General features: G+C 31.6%; 1 protein-coding gene across 13 annotated transcripts in view; it reads right to left on the bottom strand.

Moving 5' to 3' along the window:
• Positions 1–20248, bottom strand: part of LOC100643368 — a 67389-nt gene that overhangs the window by 39989 nt on the left and 7152 nt on the right. For 6 of the 13 annotated variants that reach the window (XM_012311376.3, XM_048408414.1, XM_048408415.1 and 3 more), the window contains exons 2-8: positions 17042–18424; positions 15432–15990; positions 10302–10602; positions 4039–4651; positions 1867–2325; positions 878–1183; positions 72–491 (exon numbers count right to left, since the gene is read on the bottom strand). In XM_012311376.3, the coding sequence (XP_012166766.2) occupies positions 72–491; positions 878–1183; positions 1867–2325; positions 4039–4651; positions 10302–10582 (2079 nt within the window). In that variant the 5' untranslated portion in view covers positions 10583–10602; positions 15432–15990; positions 17042–18424. Of the gene's footprint in view, positions 1–71; positions 492–877; positions 1184–1866; positions 2326–4038; positions 4652–9204; positions 9427–10301; positions 10603–15431; positions 15991–17041; positions 18425–20248 lie in introns of those variants that run through there. The other 7 variants (XM_048408413.1, XM_048408417.1, XM_012311382.3 and 4 more) reach the window with 5 other exon arrangements.

The following is a 20248-nucleotide window of genomic DNA, read 5'->3' as shown; positions in this document are numbered from 1 at the left end:
TTAACCTTGGTAACTTTTAACCTATGAACTTTTTCCCGTAATTTCCTTTTCTTAATTATGAAATAATATACCTCTTGTTCTTGAAGGCCGTCCATAATTTCCTCCAAATCAGCTTCACTCTTGATACGTGCACCGACTCTATTAAAACGCTCTTTGTCTTCCCTTTGTTTCCGCAATTCTGGAAACACTTTCTCGAAGAATTCGCGATTCTTCGCTTCTTTTGACTTCCTTTTCTGCGTTGCTTCCAATCGCTCTACTTTACGATGCCACTCTTGTACCAAAATAGCATACGTTTGTGACTGTTGTCGATGGAGAGATGCGCGTTCAGCGTGTTCTCGTCGAAGCCTCGCTATAAGCCTTGCTCTCATACACGTTTGATGTTTTGTTCGATTTTCTTGATACACGCTTGTATCTGATGGCTGATTGTATAAAGGTAGTTCCACTTTTGGACCTAGCCTCTCTAAAAGTCTGTGAGCTTCTTCTGCCTTCCTCTGTAATTAACGTATGATTTCATTCAACCGATGAAAAACTATATTATTTCTTATTTAAAAATACATTCTGTTTCATTCAGTTAACTCGTATTGCTAATATTAAATGAAACATACTTTATTTCTTATACAAACATCAGTATAGCACAAGTACGGATTAAGACAGCTGTTTCATTTTTAAGAGTAAGAACCAAACCAAAGATATATTCATTCTTTTCTTAGATGTATAATTAGTACACATTTACGATGAATCATCTCGTTTTATTCAATGAGAAGTCATTTTCAAATAACGAGTTAACTCATTTTTCTCACTTAATAGGTTAATTTGATAGAATATAAAACCTACATTATACATGTTGAATTAAACAAAATTTGAATTAATATCTTACCCTATTCTCAGCATAAATTTTTTGTGCCAAAGACTGATGCTTTGGTTGCTGAGACTGTTCCTCAACCTGTCGTTTAAGTCCGCTGGCTTCTAGAGGTTTATTAGCTGTCTCTTCCAATTCCTTTAACTTTTTCCGAAGTTTATTTATCTGAGACTCCCTTTTTGCAATTTCTCTGTCAACCTTGGAGATTTGCTGTAGAAGATCATCCTTGGTACTTCTGAACTGCGCATCTTCTTGCGTATTCGGTTCCGGAAGCGTAGGTGAAATCGCTTCAGTTTGGGGTGTATACGCTTCTGTTGCCGGCTGCTTCAATCACAAATCATTCATATATTATAATATCCCATAAAATAAAAATTTAGGAATGGAAAAATTATTGATCCAGAGAAAGACGAAGGAGAAACACGATTACTTGTAAAGGATATTTTCAAAAGAAATGTGAAAGATCTTGACATATTTTGTAGATCTATATATATCTTTTTAATATAGAGACTTTTTAATAAATGTTTTGCATGAGTACTTCTAAAGATACACATACTTAATATTACCTATCTTTTTTGTTAATTCCTTAAACGCTATATCATGTCAAGCTTATAATCCTATTGTAATAACAATGAAAAAATAACAGAATTTATTAAATGTTGAGATTTTTTTTATAACTTTATCAAAGACAAATTCAATATTTTTCACATATAACTTTTATCATACAACTATATACTTAATCCTTATACTATATATTCATTTTCAATTATAGAATCTATAGTGTTGTAACATCAAATACAAATAAGGAATTCTTTACAAAATACACAGACATCATTCAAATGTATATAACGCGACACTCAGCGGGTTAAATACTTGTACCTACATAAATATCGACAATAGAATTCTCTCAGTAAGTTTCTCAAAGCTATCTCGAAAACAATCTGCTAAATGTCAAGGTTTTTCACATTTATCCTGAATCATCCTGTGTATCTATGTACCTATGTACCCACCCTAGTGTCTATCCTAAGTGGTTGCTGCAACTGCACCACGTGCTCCTGCTTAACGCACGGGTCAGCAGGTGACAAACTATGACAGCGAGATTGCGATTGGGACTGCAATTGAATCTGAGTCGGTTGGCTGAGGCGTATCTTCTTGAAAGGCGGCGCCTCCTGCAGATTGGCCATTTCAACGGCCGTACGGTTGCAATACTGATCCGGCTGGACGGGCATCAGGGCTATTCGTGAATTTCTTGCACTGGACACGTGCTGATAATCTGGTGCTGTTGGTGAAGGTGTTGGTGTCACCGAAGCAGGTGGTAAAAGAGATATCCTCGGTCTGTCCCCTCTTCCACCAGCCATACCACTACCTATACCGCTATTCGCCGCATATTCGGCTGCAACTACTCCAACACCGACTCCTATTTGCGACAGGGGACTACTGCTCACGCTAATGGCAATCCTCTCGTTCACCTGAAAGATGTCATAATAAATATCTGTCCATTCTTTCGAATCTCATTTTATTTGTCCCCCTATCTATTCTGCTCTATCTTTATCTTTATCTTCTTCTCACTTAAGATGTGTGTGGTTCTATTGCTTTTTTCATCGCGCATTTTATTCAATTTATCTTGTCTAACCTTCTCGGCACGAACCTATTTCAAGAAAATCGATGACCCGGTTCAAGAGGGCAGACGGTAGACCATCGATATACCTACGACACCGTCATACGTTCCTTGCACTCGTATTATGACTAAACTCCACTTTTAGTCGATTCGTCTTTCTTTCTCACGCCTTCTACGTCTTGCTTATACCATGCCTTAGGATCATAATCTGTCACCCAAACAGATAACAGATATGACCTCTTACTAAGCTGTTTATCTGATTCTATCTATATATCGAGTATTTTCATTTTAGAAAAGATAATCGAGCATTAATGATTAAATATATGATTCAATTCGAAATCGATTCGAATAAGCAGCTACACTTTTAATAAACTAGACTTGATTTTTGTACATTCTTTTCTTTTCTGTTTTTAGATAACAGAAGTATAACATACAGGGGATATAATTATTCTCTTATACATGTTCATATACTCTGACTTATTCATAGTTCTTGTATTCAATGTTACATAGTATACCTCTATTATTACTATATATTCTATTACTGTATTTTTATTATTATTACTATATATATATAATAAACATCCCAAAATAGAAAGTAAGATTTTTAAATCAAACTTACGCTCATTTACAAATTTTAAACTAAGTTGACAATTTACCACGTAACGTAAATGAACGTAAACAAAATTTAAAATTGTTGAAATAAAATGAAACTACATTTACAACAAAGATATTGCTAAAACCATCAAACATAATCTCATCAGAATTCCGCAACTTCGATATAAAATTAATCCAAAACTGCACAACATCCGCGACAAAGAAGATTATATTGCTAGGTAGTGAAGAGAACAGGGGACAGCTAATAGTGGTTGAAAGTCAAGGACACTGGCAGATACAATTCGCGTTTCGTGTAACGCGTTTAAAACACTGGATTAGGTGTAATAGATTATTATATATATAAAATATATATACAATCAGCCAGCCACAAATACATCTAATCAATTTCAAATATTCTGACAAAGAGATTAGTTTGAACAACTTTTCATTAATGAAAAAAGTCGGATACATATGTATATCTAAACTTTTATGATGAACTGTACATGTTAACCTCCTATACGACTTTCACCTACCAACTCTTTTTTCGAAACAATTCAAATTTTTGTGGAAGAAGCAAATAAATTAATGCAAAGAATATTAAATGGAATATATACTTGTCTTAGTACAGTCAATTTGTTTATGTATCGCCCTTTACAAATGGGATACTCTGTCCTACAATTTCTATTTTATTATTAGGGATATCTTATTAAATTAACATTGATTAAAATTTAATCTTTCATTTCCTGTGGTTCTACATATTTACACGCAAGCCTTTAATCGATAGAAAAAATATTTCCCACTGTCTATGAAAAAATGAAGATTTATAATCTGTTATCTAAAACCTGTTAGTGACTCTCTCTCTCTCTCTCTCTCTCTCTCTTTCTCTCATGTGTAACGAAAGCAACAGAATAAGAAGAAATGAGGGCGCGACCGATTTATCGTGGGATAAATCGAAGAGAAAAATACCTACATTCGTGGTGGTGCCGCGATATCCACCATCTCTTGTGGCATATGTTCCCGAAAGCGATGGTGGTGGTGTTTGACTAACTGTAGGTGGATTGACAGGTGCAGCTGCGGGTGCTGGAACGGGTATTGGAGTCGGTGCCGACGAGGCCGATGTGACCATCGTCGCTACAGCCGGCACCGACGCCGACGTAGGCGTCGACGGGTATGGATGGATATACCGCAGGCTACCAGGCATGGGCACAGCAACGTAACCTCCTGGTGCACCACCCACTGTACCGCTGTTTCCGCCACTATTGCTCCCCGCAACGGCGCTGTTATTGGTACCGTTGTTGTTACCATTTCCGGCTGGTGCTACGTTTCCAACAGAACCAGCACCACCTCCAGCCCCGACGACTCCTGTACCGCTGTTCGCGCCACCGGCGTTGTTAACACCACCGCCTCCTCCACCGCTACCTCCGCCACCGATTGAAGGACCTCCGCCACTTCCACTTCCGACTGTCCCCGCTGCTGCTGCTGAAGATGAAGCCGCACCGCCCTGCACATACGTCACTCCTGTTCCTATCGTTCTTGGAGATACAGGGCTGCTGCTCTTGATGTTGACATAACTCTGCGTCGGCCTGCAAATATTCGGAAACCTGAATTACGAGGTTAGACTGGGACAGTGGCATACAAATTAACAATTCATTTTGGAAGAAGATTTATCAGTAGCGACAAAATCTTCGTAATTTTCATATTTTATGTTATATATATGCATATATATTCATATCATTCGAAATTTATTATAAAGGAACAGAGAAATATATTAACAAATGTATTTGCACAGTGCTACATTTATTTTGGTACTTATATAGTACAATTAATTAAATTTCCTATTCCACAAGATTGTACAAGATTTTGTATATGTATAAAAGTTCAGAAATTACAAAGATCATTTTTACGATATTTTAAACTCAACGCGGTTATTTACGATACATACACTTTCTATTGAGACAATCGTATTAGACACTTCACGTCCCTACAATGGTAACGGTTTCCTCATTTGTATTTCTTCATATATTATGCACTACTGTAATGTGCACTATAAGTAAGATATTCTTACGTATCATACAAAACTCGCTAAACAAGTAGCCATTTTAGTATCATAATGAAAATACTTAAAAGCATACTTTTTTTTAGATACTTGTCAACATCGTGGAAATTGAGCTTATATTGTTATTAGCGATGATTACTATAAAGAGAAACAACCTATGAAGTGCTTCCCGCTTATTGAAGACTAAGATTTTATTCTATTTTTCTTTATGGGGAAGTAAGTCCTTTGTTTTTAATAAATTATACCAGCGATATCAAATTACCTAGTAGACTTTTAAGCTAAATATACCTTTACATAAGAAGATCTCCTAACCAAATACGTTTATACACCAATAACTTTACCTACGACCATAAACAAATCTTACTTATGTTCAAATGAACTTTTTACAAACAGGTTGTTATATATATATACATATTCTATATACAATATGTACATGTGTACATACATATATTGATTATTCAAACCGCAGGATTGTGTAGACATGTCAAAAAAAGAAGCTTGTTCCATATTAAAAGAAAAATAATATGAAAAAGTTACATACGTGTACAAAATTAGATTTATATGAAAAGATAAACTGTAAGAAATAAATGCATATAAAAATTGACGAATGACCATCAACTAACCAATCGCGTCACGCGGTAAAAATATGCTTCACGTGAAATCAACCATTGGCTATACATATGTATGGCAGAATAGTAGATACACGACCTTTCGACGCTAGTTTGTCACATGTGGCAAAATATACCGCGCATGCGCCATAGTGTATAACGATATGCGATGTCGCAGTATTCCACAGATCATGATTCCGCGTGCCGGTGCATCGGTACCTATTCTCTGTAGAATGACTGCGCATGCGTTGAACATCACAAAGGGTGAATGTGCCTGTCTGCTTTCGTAAGGCGACGTTGCCATATCGTTGAATACATTCGAGGCTTGCCAAACGTTCTTAGCGTTATTCGTTGGTGGATAATAGTGAACGATCAACCGATGTAGTCTGATATAGCGTTTATAAAGATTTCTTTTCCGAAATTATCTAATATATTTCATACGTTATTGAATATATGATTTTTTTTAATCTTTTTCTGAGAACAGAAGATAAACTAATACATACTTAAAAAACGTAAAAGTAGTTGTTACACATAATTGTAATACGAAATAAAATTATGTGTAATACACATGTATTCAATAATATATTTGAAAATTACTAAATTAAGTTCTTCTATAAATTGATATCTATTATTTGGTACTAATGTTTTGTACACTGTAAACAAAATTGATTATATTTTTTGAAAGAGTATAGTGTGTGCCGCAGCAACTAAATGAATATTTCAAATCATTCGGAATTATAGTTTAGTCTATATATAGTCCTAGCCTAGCTTATATCCAAGAAATATGCATATATTTTCTACTATTAACAACGATACCCTCTCTTAACTATTTCTATTTGAAAATTTTGTAAACACATATTAATGATATTAAATCTTTCAGGCAAATTACGAAACTATTCACAACATAACGATTCACAAAAAAAAGAACTGTGTATTTTTAAATTATCATAAATAATTATCAAATATATAAATAATTTCAATTATCATTAAATTATTATCCAGTTACTAGAAGGAAAACTAAACTTCAATAATTGTAAATTAAATTAATAAAAAGACAAAATATAATGTTAAGAAACGATTAATGCTATAAAAACGACTATTATACCACAATATTAGCCCACAGTTATGCACGATATATTTTTCATATTAATGAATCATTCGATCTTTCTTAATTCCTATTTTTTTTTCTTATATACGAATTTATAATCGCAAATGAATGACGACTTTATGGATTTTCCTAGACTATGAGTTCCCGATGATGTAACGGTCACTGACCCCCTCCTCCCACTTCTAAAATCTTCTCCCTCCCATGTATCACCTACTCTTTTTCCCTTTTATGAATGATGCGCGTGCGATAGAATGTTATGTACGTACATACATAGGTCACGGAGAGAACGATAACATGATATGCACACATAAGTTGTACATATGAACCTATACAGGTTCAATGATGATGAATTTAATACTTAGGTGAGAAATAAAATACCACCTTTGGGAACAAATAACACTGTAATAGATAAGATGTATAAAATTAACTGCTGTTTTCTGTGAATCATTTTCAAATTAATCGTATCTTTCAGACAATTTCTTAAATTTGAAGGACAGTAACAAAATTAATCTAGAATTTGTATATCTTACAGTTGACCAGATGATAAAAATATATGATGATATTTTTCATGTCACTCTTTACATTAGAAATAATATGGATTTTAAAATAATTAAAGAGAAGAAAGACCATAACATGTAGATAAAAAAGTAATATGATAGGTTAGGGTATAAAACATGGCGAGTACATCTAAAATATGAAAACAACATAAAAAGCGTCTAAGTACGTATCATATAACGCCACATACATCATGCCAAAACGAAACAGAAATTATTACTACACCATTATTACTATTTATCAATAACACATATTCTATATTACATAAAGTTATATCATAAAATACCTACATAAATAAAAGAAATGCAAAATTCCACCTGCGATAATAAATGTTTTCAATGTATACATATATCTTATGAATTTCATCGCAATTGTATTACCATCGCAAATAATATACTCAAGATAACAACGATAAAACGATAAAAATTTATGATTAATTAATTTTTCGACAAAGTCTAGAAATCTTTGAATTTTTAAATAAATATCTATTTTTAAATATTATATCTATAATTTTCTACATAATCCAATTTTATTAAAGAATTAAGTGTTATATTAAGAAATGTATTCTATTTTTGTTTTCGTCTGAAAGAGAATTGCAGGAAATAGAAATCAGCGTAGCCTTGAGCCCCTTCCTCCAATTCTACTTTTCGTTCACGCCTCCGTTAATGTCTCTGATTCTTTCCTCGCTTATTTCCTCTTGAAAATATGTCTCAGGTATTTTAATGTAAATTTCTTAGTCAGCGAAATATTCATAAAGTTTGTACAAATATTTATAAGAATGCTATATAACCGGCATAATATTTTGTTGATAAAATTGATAATGTCTTAAACTTTCACATTATGAATTTATATATACGTAATTAGATGCAACACGTTAATATTATTTTCCTTTGCTTTTTTTTACCTATTCACAGGTAAAAAAAAGTGCATTTCCGCTATCACCGCCATCTTTTATTCCCCGTCATGCGACCTACTGTTAGCTTTCTCTTTCCCGTTGAACAAATTCCTACATCTATTACCATTTTCCACCAATTCAAATACAAATGAACAATAAATTATTAGAAAACAAATCGAAATTTTTAACTTGCCAATTTATTTAGGCTACCTATTTTATTAATAACCTCGTATTTTTTCAATGTAATTCATTATGTGTAAAATAAAGATTCTAATTAAATATCGAAATCAAACATTGTTTCAAAAACAGATTGTAATAAAACAAAATTTTTATTTTGTTGTATATCTATTTCTTACACAAGCTTTGTCTATAAGTGACCAGATTCGTAACTCGTAATGTAACCCATAGTATGTGTAAATGTGTAAATGTGCGTAACATATACATGTACTGCGTTCCTTCGTATTGTTTGGTTCATTTGCACAATCCTCACACCGTACCTAACCTAACTGATTTTCCCGCGTTTTCCATATTATTTATTTTATTCTTTATGTACGTTACTAACTATTCTATGTGAAATTTCTGATACGCTAATTATTGTTAATTAATTAAATTTTGTATGTTAATAGTAAAACTGTAATTACTATGCTAATAGTAAAAACTGTAATAGGATAACATCATAGGATTTGATATTTATGGCAGAGCAATATCACGAGTCACTTAATAAACAAAACTATTTACAATGTTTTTCTATATAAAATTCATGATATAGACATTGGGGAAATCACTTATATGACTGTAACTGATGCCATTGTTAGAAACGTACTATGCTAATACGAGAATGGGCTATAATGTAATGATATTGTTCATGCGAGGAATAACGACCAGAAGCAACAGAAATAACTGTGTGGACTTACTTCATCATGCAAACGGACAATCTTGAGTTTCAAAGAAATTTTTCCTTCCCACGTACATTCTCCATTCACACATCTGGTACATCGCGTTCCCAAAAATTGCGGCTTTATTTTAATAATTTCAGTAAAATACACTATACCATCGTCCATATATATATCTCAGTAAACTACAAATTGTAAATGTAAACCTTGCAAGGTTAAAAATCAACGTTGCACGTTGACGTTTGAGGTTAGAATCGACAGGTAGCAGTAGTGGTAAAATTGGGAGAACGCATGCGCAGTACACCGAATGAATGTATGTTACGCACCCAACTTCAATGTTCTATCTGCCGCGTATTTCAAGTTTCAATATTTGAATTTATACAATACAGAAACCATTGCAATATATATTAATAAATATAATTAAATTTTTAAACAATAACGACAATATAATAATAAAACATATAAAAATGAAATAAATGTGATAATAGTTACACTATATTATTTCTAAATTTCTTCTAATAAAAGAAAAATTAAAAAAGAAAAATCTTTTCTGATATCCTATTATTCAAATTTAATTATAAACAATTACTCAATAATTAGAATCCAATATTATAAACTTATATCTTATATAAGGTAACATAAATAATAGAGAAAGCAATAGTAGCATATATTATCATCGTAATTAATATAGGCTGTATATGTAAATATGAACATTTACTTTAACATCAACGCCCACTCAATGTGCTATCTATATTTAATACTTTTATCTCTATAAAATTTCAATAAATTACACATCATATGATATGATAATATATCAATGCATTTAGGTCCAATTTTGTCCAATCATTGTATCAATATATTATACTGTCATACTTAAGGCTAAATGATCAATGAAAATAACTGAAAGACAACAAAAACAATAATTATTCTTTCACGTAGCGTATTCCTTTACGATTGCATTATAGATGTGTTTCATCAAACGATGTGTTAAGTTGTTTTTCGCGCAGAATTAAGCACATGCGAGTAACTTTTAATTATATTGTACACACTACACGTGAACAATATGGTGTGCAATGTGACTGCGATAGCAATACAACACAGACAAGAAAGTAACTTACCTATGTAGCTGTACCGGAGTAGACCTCGCGGGTAAATGCTGGTTATGCGAGACCGGTGGTTGTGTCTGACCTCTGCCAGGGGTCGACGTTACGCCGACCAGTGAGTGGCCATGGGGTCCGTGAGGATGACCGTGGGGGTGGGCATGTGGGTGTGGAGGATGAGAGTGGGGGTGAGGATGATGATGGTGATGCAAATCTGCCCCCACTGGACCCACCGGGCCCACCGGACCCCCCACCCCCAGTCCGCTCACTACTTGGACTTGCTTGCTCACTGTCTCCATCACCCCTAGCGCATTGTGTACTGGAAAAAATACATAAAAATTAATTGGAAACGTTGCCTTCGTTTTTTATCTTTTTTAAAATTCCTCTTTTTTATATTTGTATATATAAATTAGTTATTTATTATTGTTCATATCGGTTGTTAAAGACTTATCAATAGTTTCATACTCGTGTTTGACTATTAATTACTTATTTATCTTACTAATAAATTTATCAATATATATTTTTAATATAATATAATATATATTATTATTATATATTGTATTTTATATTATTATATACTATATACAGTTATCCTTATAAGAAAGGATTCATAAATTGGAAGCAAACATAGATTATTTGACGTTAATATAAATTGTATAATTTATTACATTTATCTTTCTTTCCCTCCTTTTTACCCTTTCTTTCCTTCTTCTCCTTTCCTTTCATTCGTTTCCTAATATGTATATTTTAATTTTACCCGAAAGTATCAATAATATCCCCTATTTTGTCAACTGCAATTAGATAACAACATTTCGATCAATAATTTTATAAGTTCGTCACAGACGCGCAATATCACTAAATGTTATCGGTCTCAAAACATCTGCGGAACCTCCTCTTTTCATTATGTTGATATATATGCTGACAAAAATACTTAAGATATGTGTGTTATTTAAGTTATACTTATTATAGAATTTAAGTTGTTAAATCTGAGCCATAAAACATTAATTGCATTTAAATGTAAAAGATTTATTATATATTCCACATTTTGCGACAAACTTTTGTGGTATTATATTAATCATTATAATAATAAAAATTTTTCAATTTAGTAATAAGATTAATAATGTTGCTGTGATTCCCAAAAGATTAAATTTAGAATATGTCACGATACATTTTCTTTATTTTTTAATTTGTGATGTGCAGTTGGTAAAATACGGAGATTAGACAAAAAGGAAGGTCATGAGAATGCTACACATTAGAAAGTATGACAGTGCACATCAAGCAAGACACAATGCCATTATCGGATTTACGATGGGAGCGTACAACGTTCAGCTCACCAATATTTTTCAGATTTTTACACCGATGAATTATATGCCCACTATATGTGTATGTTATATGCGTAAGTTGCTCTTTTAGAAATAAGTATTTTAATTTAATAACTTTTCTAAACAAACTACAATTATATTCCTGTGATTAACTTTTATTTACGATGTTCAATATTCATTTTTACTTACGTTTGTTACAGACAGTTGCTATAAATTTTGCTATTCTTATCATATCTAGTATCTAAAGACAATACTAAGATATAATCATTAAAAGATATAATCATAATCATAACTAGAATACCCATACTCCATAGTAGATATAAGGAATTAGTCAGTTTTGTTTACAGAAATATAATTTTTAATATAACATAATTGTTAACGCGACTGAGCAAAACTTTTACAATTTTTGCTTCCGGTATTCTTCTAATAAATTAAAAAAATAATTCATTAATATGTTGATAACAATAAAAACAATACATGTATGTAATCAATGTACGTGTGGAATAAATTAATTGAAATGATTAATTACGATTATTTCCGTGCTAAGTATTGACTATTAATATTTATTACGAAACAGTAAGCTTGATTATGTAATAGTACTTTCGTTCATTATTTTTTAATCCAATAATTAATATTACCTTTTATCGTTATTTGCTATCTACACTCTTTAATTAATAACGTTTTCGTTAAATTCATACGTGAATTATAAATAACAAATTAAATACATTGCACAATTTTTCCTTTCCAGAATTATTACAAAATACTTTGAACTGTTTTCTTATTTTCCTTCTTCATTGCCTTTTCCTTATATACTTTGAATACATTTTATAAGATAATTCCACGAAACTCGTATATGCGTGTTACATAAAATGCGCAAGTATTAATTATTGTAAAATACTATACTTTAACTACTTACACTTTAAAAATATGTAGCTTTTGCAAAACTTGATTTTAAAGTAAATGAATGCAAAGTATAACATTGCTGATCGACTAAGTATGTATAAGTCACGTTAAAGATAGTTAACAAGTAATAAATAGTTGATAGGTTGATACCGAATGTCTCAATCGAAATGCATACATTTGTATGTGAAATAAATGGTAACATTAACGCGTGATCGTGGTACGCCATCCTTAAAAAGAAGGAAAAAGTTCACAAGGACGTCAACAGCTAGCATCATCAAAGTAACGGTACTGTAATGACACTCAAAGAGAACCGAAAGCTGTATATAGAAACGGTTTGGAGTATGTATAAGCCAAGTAATAATTGGAAAGCTATATATCAATATCAGTAAGCAATAATTTTTCTTTTATTTTCCCAATGATAGTCTTTCGTTAAAAATATTATTAATAAAAGTTATAACTGAGACTGTTAAAAAATGCAAGATCCAAAATTTGGAATTTATAAGAATTTTCAAAATTCAATGTCTCCGTCGATATTAATAATTAACAAAGAAATTTGTTATACTATTGAATAAAAGAATTAAAAACTCGATATACAGTATTCTAATTTTAAAAAATTTATTTTACAAGCATGTATATTCTTTAAAAATGTGTAATATATCATTTTATTTTACTCTAGACTCTAGGTGAATACATATATATATTTCTCGGTAGTGAGATTACCACAATGAGATTTCTAATTATACCTCACGAAAGATATCAGACAAGCAAGAATAGCAATGAAATAATTCGGAGAATTGCATACAGCTGTATTCCCACCAATTTACTATGTCAATTCTTGTAAATATAGTTTCCTACGAAAGCTACATCCTCGTTTCTGGATTTTTGCACAAACTCGTAAATTGACTAAAAAGCTTGCAATAATTAGTGATAGTGATCCTTAGTATATTTTGTTTATTAAGCGTTACTCACTAGTATCACTAGTATCATATTGCAATGTTGTAAGAATTTGTATCATAGCTATGTCGAAAGAAATAAATGACGAGAATCATCGTGATAAAGTTGTTTGTAAAGATAATTGTAAATAAAAATAATCACGACCTCCTCATGGCCACTTCATGGAACATCGTAATCCCTAAAAACGTGATTCTTGAACTATAAATTAAGAGTTAAAGATCTAGATTAGGTATTCTATAAATATTGTATCAATCAGAGATAAGTTAGAAGCTACATCTATTTTCTTAAGCTACAGTTTTTTTGGCTAACATAAAATCTGCAAAATAATTAAACAAAAATAGAACTTTGGAAAAATCATAAATGTTTATGTTAGAGGAATATTGAATGTAAATATATTTTACGAAGTGTATTATTCGTGTTCTAGTGTTGAAAATCTTATAAAACTTCTCGTCGATACTGTAGATGAAATAACCTTTATATGAGTATATAATCATAATAAAAGGTTGTCTTCGTGAACGAACGTGTTAAATAATATTTTCTAATTTTTAAGTTACTACGACTTTTAATGGCCTAAAGAACCATTCAATACATAAAGTCAAGATATACTTCACTTATATTTATTGATAAACTCAAACACTTGTCGAAGTAAATAGCTTTTTTCTTCTTTTCTGACCTCCGCACATAGAACTATTATGATTTTACTTAGCCATTAATAGAAATAACACACTTGATACATAGAAAAATATCATAACGTTATGCTTAATTTTTGTAAGCTAATCCATTGGTATGCAATAAAAGAGTATTTAAAATATACAACACAAAATTATCAATACGAAATGGAACTATCTAAAAAAAAAAAAAAAAAAAATAAAAAAAAGAAAAGGCAAATGAAATAGTACAACATGGTATTCGTATAATTTTGTATAGAATACAAATATACTCCAAAGACTTTTTAATTATTTTGATCACACACACCTTTTTCTTTTTTAATTTTATGCATATTTTAAACGCTGTTTTGTTAAGTCATATTCAATAATTTGTTGTTATCAGTTTCATAATCAATTAATCATTGTTATTAAAGTGTCGAGTGGAAATATAAAAGATGAATAGTTAATCTAAATAATCGTTAGTCGAGTTAATGGATAGTTATTCTATTAAATATATAGTGAACCAGTATATATCAGGTACAAAGAAAATTTATTGTAGTTTTTTTTATCTTAAATAAAACAATCTTAATAGGAACAAAAATAAATTATAAAATCAAAATCAAAGGAGTTATTTGATTTGGGTATGACTGTGTATCATTCTTATTGCTTCTTCACGATAACTGTGTTCATAGTTCCATGAGCATTACGAAGTACGTGCTTCTAGCGTAAAATGCATGCTGCATAATAAGATCATCAACGTGGGTCATCAGTAATCTACGCAGCGTTAAGGAGAAGACATAGAAAATCATCGCGACGTACAACACGTTCGAATGTACAAAATTAAAAAACCCATTCGTGTACTTCTACTGTTGTCAATTTGTCGTTAATTGAAAATAGTCTTTCATGATATCATATAAAAGAAATATACCTTCATGTCTTCATTAAGAAAAAAATTAATTCTACTCTTGACTGCCAAAAAACTGAAAGCGAAACTTTCATTTTAAAATATTTTATTGGATTTCCAACAAAAAGTAAGAGTAATATATCTACATATTAACCATCTTTTTTAACGTGATGCCTCCTTTAACTCATATATAAATATATGTTTACATAAATATAACTAATGCTTAAGAAGCTTATTAAGAACCAATACATTAATTTTCATTAGAAGATAAGTATCCTGCAAAGAGCCAAAGATATCTACCTTTTAAAACAAAAGTTAAATATTAAATATATGGGGAAAAAGCAAATCATAAAAAAACAAAGCAGAATTTTTAACGTCGTAAAGGTATAAATCCACTGGTAACGGAAAAACAACTTACCGGTAATGACGTCAGCTGTGGAAGGTAAGCCGGATCTCAAATTTCCCCCACGAGTAGTCAATCCGTGCGAGAATAATTCACCGCTTCAGTCTCGAGTGCAAATCACGTACATGTGCGCGCGTAATCACGCACACATGCGTACGCGTGCACATATGTGAGTATACTAACCGATCTATTTATAAATTCTATATCGACTTTTTAAAAACTTTTGCGAAACACGCTACTCCACATTATACTGTACGTCGCGCGAACTTTTTGCTTCTCTTCTCACTAAGCTATTCCCTTCGTAAACTCTTTCTTTTTCTTTATCATTTCCCTCTTGCTTCCACTATTACTCACACTGTCTTCATTTCTTCGTTGTGACGTTGTTGTTTCTTTTTATTTCTCGTTACCTCTTCCTTCTTCTCTGATGTTCGCTCGTTGTTTCTCTCTCTTTCTCTTCCTGTGTTAGCTTACATACACTTTCATGCGTTCCACGCCACTCGGTTTCGTACACTCGTAACACAACTTAACCGACTTTTCAAATTTCTTTCTTGCGCTGTTGCTCCAGCGACGATTTCTGTAGATAACAGTTGGAGAAATATCAAATTAGTATCTGCTGTTTAAATCTTCCCGCCGAGTTCAACACACATAAAGGGACATGCGCGCGCATTAATACACGCGATTATGATTTTTGTACAGAATTTTTAGTTACGGTACTACGAAGGTAAAATAGAGAACCTCGACTGTTAGGATTATGAAAAATTGGAATTGAAATTGTTTAATTAAATTGTACATTTCTACTACGGTTTTCGAATTTTTATCTTAAGAAAATTTTTGAAGTGGTTTTTCCATATTTTCTTTATACTTACTAACTTAAGAAATTTTTTAATCTAATTAGAGATTTTAATACACATTCTGTTGAAATATCTATAAAATGTATTTTCCATTTTTGTAAATATCTCGGAAATATTGAAATAACTCACAATCGCCGTTCACATGCTAAAACATGCTATAGATTTGGTTGCACAAATTTTTCCTATATTTCGTACATGTATCGAAGGAACAGCGTGATTTAACACTCGCACGGCCATCGATAAGTCTTTTCAAGCTCGAGAACTAATTTTCTTTCATGTATCTTCTTTTTGAACTTTTTACGAAGTATGATAAGAAAACATGAGCTAGAGTTTGAATAGCATGAAGTCTATTGAAGAAATCTGTGAGAGACTCAATATGATCAGTTTTTTAATGACAAGTCTAAATAACAAAAGATGTGAGAAAACGATTTCCGCGATAAGAATATACATATATTGACTTTATCTTTAATGATGTCATATTTAATCCAATAAACTAGATATCTCAAAACATTTGGTAATCCAAAAAACAATGTGCCATTGTGGATATAAAAATACTTAACTTTAACTCTCCTTTGACTATAGTCGATTTCTGGAAGTGTAGGTTATCTATAACCTATATATAAAACAAATATTCAAAACTACTATACAAAATAAGCACAATTACATAAATAGTAGTATCATAAGATATAGATCTAAACAGATCCAGCGACGGCCATGCGAGTGTCCAGCACCGATCGTCTCAATACATGTATGTATGTATTTAGAAAAGTATACCTTCATTATTGTGGGGAAACGCGACGCGGCTTCTATACGACGAATTTTCATTTGCATTATCCTTCCAACGTTTTAATTGCGTATGTCACCATTATACGATATATACTTAACGAATGTTACTCGATCGAGAAATAAAAAGGTGAGACTTTTCGGTAATCAACAGAGAGTAGAACAGTATATACATATATAAAATAAATGAGTGAGAGTCGAGTCAAAGAGTTTCGAGAAAAAGAGAGAGAGAGAAAGGAAACGAGGTGAAACGAAACGAAACAAGAAAAAGGGGGAAGGGATGAGAGAAAAAGGTAATTGTGAAAGATGCCGCGTTGCCGTCGCTGCGAATGCCAATTTTGTCTTCTTTTAACCGACTGACCCTATCACCGATTAGGCGGAGCGCGTTGCACTCCACTTGTTCTCACAACTTCCGGTTCAGCTGTTCGCACAAAGGTCCGCATATCTTTCAGTGCCCCGCTCTCCACGAGAGTCTTGGTGGCTTCTATCTCTCTGTCTCCCGCTTTCTCTTTCTCTACTAGTACTCACAAATTAGTGTGAGTACACCTCGCTGAAATATAACTGCTTGACAATCTCATCATCACTGTTGCCACGTGGCTCACACTTAACAACTTCCACACTATATTCCACTCGCGGTTCATCATTGCCGTTAAAACTATTGTCATATCCGTTTTTCTTACTGCTAGTAGTGTCATCTGTATTTATTTCGGGGTTGTCGTTCCTACTGCTGCTACCGCTACTACTGCTGCTACACCACCCGTTATCACTCCCGCAATAAAAGAAATTTATCGTCAAACTCGCTTTCATTATGCAGTTCTTCTATCGTGTGCTATTATCGTGTTGTTTTGTTGGTTTTACTTTCGACCCGATGTTCCTTCGTTTCATAGTAGCCTAGCACAGTGCGTGTACGATGCACGCACCGTGCGCGCTTCCGGTACACGTGACCCAGCGCGCTACTAAGAGAAAGAAATTGGATGACTTTCAAGATGGCAGAACGAGAAACACATACGCGCACAGTTTCAGCGCATACAGCAACTGACGACAACTGGTTGCACCAAGGATATCCGAATCGATGTTGTTTTCTTCTTAAAGTTAGTTTATGCCATTCGATCCTTTCTTTCCACTACTAACGCTATTCTTCTTTTGTTTCTTCTGTGTACTTTCTTCGTTTCGTTTCCATTCGTTTCTTAGTTTTTTTGTACTCTTGGAGTTAATAATTTTGTTCTCTTCCTCTTCTTAATGTTCAACCATAGCTTTTAATTTGGTGGATGAATTACTTGGCATATAGGGACATTTCATCTTTAGACATCAACTCGTTCTTGAATCTCTGTAGCGGTGATAATGACAGCAGCGGCAATATCCCCGGCAGTGTTCCTGTAAATAAAACGTAAGTTATTGATATTTTGCTTATTTGTCATAAAGAATACATTATTTTAAAACAATTTTATAATTCATAATTTTGTAACGATTATTAATTATTTGACTACGAATATCTACAATATCTTTGAAAGAGAAATATGATACATATTTTACTATATGTACATTTATAACTTATATTAATAGAATGAAGGAGAATTTCTTAAGGATTCAAATAAATGAAGAACTACAACTTAGATATGAAAATATACTTTATCCTAACGAATTAGTAAACTTATTTGATATTTTAAAAGTAATAAAAATTCTCTTTGTGACCACATGTATAAATTACTATTGAATAAGAAGAGAACAAAGATCTTGTAAGATAGTAAATCATACTAAAATGCGTTTTTCGTACATAATTGTACACACCATACTAATGCGCCTTTGCGATTAATATTTGACCAGCTCCTTCCAAAAGATAGTTCTCCTATCTCTAAAATCATATGTCAAATAACAAAAGGAGAAATTAAGGACTTTAAGCTATATCCTTATGTATAACCTACATATAACGTAATGAATATTTTTTCGCTATAATCATGAAAGATCAGAAAGATATGTGAACCACTACTTAAATTTTAATAATTATACTTCATTATTAATACCATGTATTACTTAAATATTAATTATCGTCTTTAAATAACAACTGATATTTAAGAATTTACATTTATGAATTTGATAAAAGTAAAATATTTATTATATATTTAAAATAAAAATTAAACGCGTGCGCAATAAATTCATTCGCCTACATTGAAAAATACATCGCGTTTAAAATCAAAATATGTCATCTTGAACGCAGTGGAAACGATCGATCTTCGTAGTATGTATACCACAGAATTATGTATATATATTCCAGAAAAAATTATATCAAATATACATACAAAATATTTATATTGGAAAAAATAAATAATTATTATTTCATTGAGTAATAACAAATAATAAGCTTTATTTGCTATTGTATGTTAGATAATATCGATATTTTGAATGTGTGTGTGTACTTAAGCTTTCTATAGATCTAATATAAGAATAGAGGTCTTTTACCTTGCAAGGTAAAGATATAGTTACATTTCATGAAGTGCTAGTAGCGCACTTATAAGACTTGACTTATGAAAGATTGCGAAACAACAACGTTCAGCCAAAAAGATGGATGAACATAAACACGTTACATCAAAACTCTTTCGTAACAAGATATAACGATGAAAGTCTCATAGATAAACAAAACAAATAAAATAGTAACGGGAGAAAGAATCGAAAAAAGTAAGATTATAATTTATCGCACAGATGTATAACTTACTATATATAACTTACTATAACTTACTATACTTTTATATAGTACTATACTTTAACTTACTACATATTAATTAATTATATTGTCAAAGGTAATAAAACTTTTATAGTTAAGATTGTCAGTAAACTTATACAAATAATTGATTTCTACGTCTTCTTTAAATACATTCACATAATTGTTTCAGTTTAAACAATTCCAAATAACTATGTTACTCTATAATATATTTCACAAATATTTAATGTTTAATTTAATGTGAAATGTGTGAAATAATTTTATATTTATATGTAAAACTGAGCTAAAACCCTGATCTGTATTTTTTTGAAAGTCTATTATTATGTATCAAAACTGGAAAAATTTACACATTGAATTCAAGCCTATGTAGATAACAAGAAACAAAATGCTCCTTGACTTTTTCCCATGTAAAATCACGCATAATTTTATCGTAAGCAACATTGAACGCATTGCAGATGTGTCTATGCCTTAAAAATAAAATG

Source organism: Bombus terrestris, chromosome 9, assembly GCF_910591885.1.
Source record: "Bombus terrestris chromosome 9, iyBomTerr1.2, whole genome shotgun sequence".
In the NCBI taxonomy this organism is placed as follows: Eukaryota; Metazoa; Arthropoda; class Insecta; order Hymenoptera; family Apidae; genus Bombus; species Bombus terrestris.
This window is presented reverse-complemented; position numbering and strand designations above follow the sequence as displayed.